This window comes from Plasmopara halstedii, assembly GCF_900000015.1.
Source record: "Plasmopara halstedii genome assembly, contig: Scaffold_289, whole genome shotgun sequence".
NCBI lineage: Eukaryota > Oomycota > Peronosporomycetes > Peronosporales > Peronosporaceae > Plasmopara > Plasmopara halstedii.
In genome coordinates, this window is record NW_020187210.1 from 43,715 (window position 1) to 49,792 (window position 6,078).

The 6,078-nt window shown below is 42.2% G+C and overlaps 2 protein-coding genes across 2 annotated transcripts; both read left to right on the forward strand.

The window, feature by feature from the left end:
- Positions 1–149: 149 nt before the first annotated feature.
- PHALS_05290 (Guanidinoacetate methyltransferase and related proteins) lies at positions 150–1,204 on the forward strand (the record flags this gene model as incomplete). The annotated part of the gene is made up of 2 exons (XM_024722842.1): positions 150–571; positions 643–1,204. 2 exons carry the CDS (start codon positions 150–152, stop codon positions 1,202–1,204), a joined length of 984 nt encoding a protein of 327 aa, XP_024573878.1.
- Positions 1,205–3,112: 1,908 nt separating this feature from the next.
- Positions 3,113–5,017, forward strand: PHALS_05291 (uncharacterized protein; the record flags this gene model as incomplete). Its single annotated transcript, XM_024722843.1, has 1 exon — positions 3,113–5,017. The coding sequence occupies one exon, from the start codon at positions 3,113–3,115 to the stop codon at positions 5,015–5,017; it is 1,905 nt and encodes a 634-aa protein (XP_024573879.1).
- Positions 5,018–6,078: the final 1,061 nt, after the last annotated feature.

Consider the following 6,078-nt stretch of genomic DNA (forward strand, 5'->3'; position numbering starts at 1 on the left):
TGCCTTAATCCAAGCTTTTTCTTCTTATTTTCGTAGAATAAAATGATAACCCCACATCAAATTTTAACATTACAGACTGCTCTCATTGGCTGTATAAATCTACGATTATTTACTCTTAAGATTTCTATCCTGCAATATATAATCGTGCAATGACGACTAAAGGCAACATCAAGGGGCTAGATGTGTTAGGCAATGAGGTGCTTTGGAGTTCTCGCGGGGAACAGGTGATGATGCAGTGGGAGAGACACTACATGGAGTTATGTGTTGATGCACTGTCCATTCGACCAACTGATCGTGTGCTAGAGATCGGCTTCGGGCTGGCTTATTCGAGCACTCACATCCAAAAGTTTCACCCTCGAACCCATACCATCATTGAATGCGATTTGGAGACATTAAGGCGCGCTCAAGAATTTGCAAAACGACATTGCGGAGTGAAAGTTGTTGCTGGAACGTGGCAGCAGTGTCTGCCCACCCTGGACATTTTCGACTGCGTCTTCTTCGATGATTACCCGTTACCAGAGCTAGAACAAATAAACAATCGTATTAGAGAAGAAACAGCCAGTGGAAAGCGGTGAGCTGACTGTGCGGGATGACAAAACAAGAAAAGGTTTAAAATGTGGTCTACTATTTCCTTGGTTGCAGGTCACGGTGGCACGACTTTTTAGATGTCGCTTTGAAGCACTGTACTGGTGGAGCGAGAATCTCAGGGTATTTGGCACGAGAAGTCGCTTTACAACGCCCTGGGTGTCAAGTCAAGGTCACAAGAGTGAAAGTTGACGTACCAGAAAACTGCAGCTATTTTCCGTACAAGGAAGCGTTGGTGCCGGTGATCACGGTTGTGGATCCGATTACTGCTGCCACGCTGATTGATGCCAAAGCTATTGCTTTACTTCCACTGCCACACCTGTCAAAAAAATTTCAGCGGGCATTTGAGCGTCCAAGTAGCTTGGAAATAACACTGCAGAAAGGTGCTCCAGAGTGGCGTAAAAAGGTTGTTGACATTCGAAATTTTCTATTGGAAGACGAAGTGGATGTGGCTATCGACAATCAGCGAAACGATATAGGTGGTAGTTGTACCATCGATAGTGACATGACTTCAGCTTTATACAAAAGAGGAGACTCGAGACTCAATTATTTGTGCGCACTTAAAACCAAAGCTGCTGCTTCAAAGGACGTGATCAAGAAACGATTACATGATCCTTAGTTGCTATAGCTTGACGGCAAATTGTCAGCAGCTCAAGCTACCTACTAAGCACGTCCGATACGCTTAGAATCCCTTTTTGACTTGAGTAAGAAGCATACAATATAACTGCAAATTATCTGAATCGAAAAACAGATTGTCACTTATACTTTTGCACTGGCAACCACGATAATAAGCTAAGGCAATAGCTTACAATTCATGCAGTGAAAGGTTAGCTATCAAATGTTGGAAAGCAAAATTAGCATTTGTTTTCAAAACTATCGCTTGTCTCAGAATTCAAGGAACAGTCTGTTAAGATCAAAGACACCCTTCAACAATTCAGAAACTGATCTTGGTACAGCCTTGTGTCTACGTTTAATCGCTACAAATGTACTGCACATCAGGGCTTTAAGCTTTGGATACTTAACTTCACCTTCGATTTGTCATATGCTTCCAATCGACCGTTCAAGACAGCTCGAAAACAAAATAGCTTCAGACAAAGTAACTGGATTGACTGAATAATTCAGACCAAATTTACACGTGATTAAATAAGATGTATTGTAAATAGTTTCGATCTTTATGCAAGGTTCAACACCTGTCCAAGGTCAGCATTCACTTTTATTTTGCTTTTGTCGTATGTATCTTCATTCCTACTTGGTCAAGCGTCTTTATTTTCTCATGATTATGTACCGAGATGCTTAACACTTCAGAGCAGTATAGAATGCTCACCATCAGTGCTGCTGGTCAACTTTTCAGTCAGAACTTGGGTCTCTTGGCATAAAAACTTCTGGCTCTATATTCCATCGAATCTACCGAATTCCTACAGAGCATTTGATATGGAAATATATAATGAATCGTATGGAATCTGTGAACCCGAAACCCACATGAAAGAGCCAGCAATACCGCGGAAATATATTAGGTACTCTTAACCTCTTAAAATGATGTATCAATCCCTATCTCGAAAATCGATCTTGGTCAACAAAATGCTGCGTCATCCCCTAAACTTCCGGCAGTGTCCAGTCATAAAAACTTTTGATTTAGTAGATACAGAAAATTTATTGCCTCCAGAAATTTTTATAGCAAGCGAAGTAGACCGCACTTAGTAGATGAGGCTCTAATTTTCGTTGCCTGTTGGAGCGCTACAAGATGTGTAGCTACTTTCACAAAACCAGATGATTTGGATAGCCAGGCAGTCGCTAGCCCGTTATTAAATTCAACAGAGAACACGCTGATAATAAAAGACGGATTCAGGGTGCACAGAAACAGTTTGTGTGTGATGAAATATTTCAAGAGTGTGAACTCGAATAATCTTTGACTGATCTAGTTTCAATATCTGATGTAACATAATATCCTATTCATGGTTAATGAAAAAGTCAATACGGGGATCATCGGCCGAGTATTCTTATAAGAGTAGGGTAAGCAATAATTCATTCCACTATTGGAGCAGAGCACAGATGATGAGAATATCTCACGGCTTTGCATCCAATCACCTTTTGAACTTGATAATTAATAACTTTATGTATTTTAGTAGAATTAAACTTAATAAAATAAAAGTGCAGAGGGTTGGTGCTCTTAGAACCTCTTACATATAATTTTTTTCCTTTAAAAAACTGATGCAATATACATAAATGCTAAAAAATAATATGCACTTGAAATGCTCTTTGATTTGCGTCCCAAGATTCACTGTCCTAGATTCAATACAAATTTCAAGTTCAAACTGAATGTCTGTGTGATGTAGTCGGTATTGAGGCGGTCAAACACATGCTTCACTGAGCAAGCCAAAGGCGCTCGTAAAAGAGGCTAACGGCTTCATAAACTTGGCGATTCGGTTTAGGAGCAACGCACTCTTCGATCAGCGCGTTATTTATTGGGGCGATCCTCGCCTCGAAGAGAATGACGAGGATACACATGGTACTGACCTGCGCAGTTGCGATGGTCGTATGTGCACATACATTCGCGCATTCGTCTGTCATCATCGGAAGCGTATCGTCAGTACCATTTGGAGCTAAGGAAGCTGCAAACATTATGACGAATGATGCCATGACAAAGTTTCACAAGTTTTTAAGCTCGACGAGATCGACCGCTAAACAGGATAGGATGGATGAGTCCTCAGAAAGCGAAGATAACGACTCTTCCGACAGCGACTCATCAGAAGGCGTTGGCAAATATCATTCCTCTCGCAACAGCTCCGCTAAAAGCGATTCTTCTGACAGCGATGATGTCAGCGACTCTTCTGACAGTGTTGATGACAGCGATTCTTCTGACAGCGATTCTTCTGACAGCGTTGATGACAGAAATGTCAGCGACGCCTCTCCCATTATTTCTGTCGGTCATGTGCTAAATGTGACTAGTACTATCAGGTCTAGATACAAAAACTGGATAGGAAGCGCACTTGGCGCTGCAGCCGATACGGCGTGTTATCGGAAGACGCACATTGCTAAGGTTTGTCCACTGGGTTATGATGCAAAGCTCGGAACGTGCTGGGCACAGTGTCCGTACAATTTTCCCGTCGAGTGTGGCATGGAATGCATCCGGCAAAATGATGACTGCGCTTTGGAGGTGATTAGTAAAATTTCTATGGTTGGTCAGGCAGTATTCTCTCTGGCTGCGTACAATGTGTATGGGAAGTTCACGGCAATGGCAAAAGCTATGCAACAAGCTTTTAAGTGTGTTAAAGAAATGATGGGATTGGTAAAAGCGTTATCGAAGTATATTCGAAATGTCGAAGTGACAAACCCAAATACACCTCAGGATAAGCTGATCTTGATGCTGTATCAGACGGACAATGTGGTTTTTGATATACCGGTCACTATCATGTCGTGTCTTGGAATTAAAGTTGAGGAAGAATTTAAGTTTAAGGATAGGTTTGTGAACACCGTTGAGATTATTGTGAGAGACATACTTGCCAATAAAGCCACTATCACTTCCAGCTGGAGCACATTCACGAATTTTATGAAAAACGCTACTCTTGGATCGATGATTGACGCTTTGAATTCGACCGAAATTACGTCGTTGCAGTCGGCGCTGAAATCTGATTCAACATGCGGGTACGATATGAAGCGTCTGCTGGACCGAACGTGGATGACAGTGGCAGAACTGCGTCGAAAGGACCCATATATCTCCGAAGACGACATTCGTGTTGCTATGAGCAAGTCTGATCTAGTGTTGTATGAAATTGCAATTGTGACAAATAATTGCATGCCTGAACTGATTGCTGAGTCCGACGTGGCAACGGCATATGCTACGCGGGACACGCTGCGCAAGGGATTCGGAAATATAGTGGACGACTTGATCAGTTCGGGGACGAGCAGCAATGGCACGCTCCTAACAGCTAAGGAGTACGCGTACACTATCGCTAACAAGGCAGCAACTTTTTACGCTGTTTGGGATAAAAGTAACGTAGGCGGTGCAATCTCCGAGTTTCTCCAGACCATTTGTGGTCCTACGGAGTTTATTGGTGAAATTGATGATGGCACTGCCGAACAAGCGCTGGGATTAAAGATTGTGAAGGACGCTTTTAAAAACAGTACTGGCAATTGGACGAAGTATGGGGACGGCTCTGTTACTATCACATTTAAGAGTGTGGATGTGAAGGATGTAACTGTGAATATCAAGTCTGGTGGTAACTTAATTGATGAAGTGGATGTTGCTGCTGGCACGACTGTAACATGGTCATCGAACGTGACAGTATTAGGCGGTAAGACGCTGTACCTGGACCGCTGGCGTCCCAAATTTTTAGGACTCCCCGGTAAAAGAGGGGGTTCACTGTTGTTATGGGTGCCTCGGTCAACGAAAGGTGGCAACTTGCAGCTCACTGTGAAGATCAACGTGAGCTGATAAAACTATAGCGTTAGAAGATAGAGATTTCCGTTATCGTGGTAAATATTTAAGGTGAAAGTAATTATGTAAGAATAGGAATATATACAGGGATTCATGACAGAAATCTTGCTCCTCCTTCGCATTTGTTCGGCCTTGTAGAAGATCTATTGTTGTATAGAAATTTATCTCACACCCAGCAAAATGCCGAGGTGGAGATTAGCTTGAGCTGTCAATTCTTGCACAATGCGTCAATTGTTAGATCAGCTCAAAGCACGCTGATCCGATCTTCTCATCGGATTTGAACTCTCTTTGATTGTACTTTATATGAAGGTTTTTGCTCTATGGCATCTTTCGGAATACGTACACTTTCCGATCCCCTTTATACCAACCTCACAACCCTAAAATATCACCGCATAGTCCTTTTTAAAAATATTATATGTCCTAAAGAATCGTACAAAAATTGACCCGGGTAATTCTGTTACTATTGATTTAGCTATGCATGTGATAAAATTAGCTGGCTAAAAGCCGATGGTATAAGAAGTTCGTCGTCTGGTGCCAGTCTTTCTGTGTAACGAGAACCAGAATACTAAACAATGACGCTCAAATTATCATGACAGACCACAATACGCTCGTCTTCCACTTTGGCTCCTCGAACTTCTTTTGTCGAAAGGTCCTCAAACCTTTCAAAAAATGGTTGGACCCGGTTTAGAGTTCGCCTAAATATCGGTCAGCGATTCGGGTCTGCCAGTTTGACTTGATGCCTTGCCTCAAGCGCTTTAGTTTATGTCGCTTTTTCGAGCATCCTGTCCACTAGTCACCTTAAATCGATGAATCTAGCTACCGGGAATAAGTTGACAGCCATAGATCGATATAATGACCAAATTTGAGTGAGTGAGTAGCTTATCAATGTCATCGCCAAGCTTCAGCTGCATAAAACGTGCGCCCAATCATGATGAGCTCACCGCCAAAGTGCACTTTTGCGATTGCTATATCTTTTATTTCATTTTAGACATCATCTGTGCAGCACAAAGCAAGACACCAAGGTAAATATGTCATTAATTTGCACCACTAGCTCAATC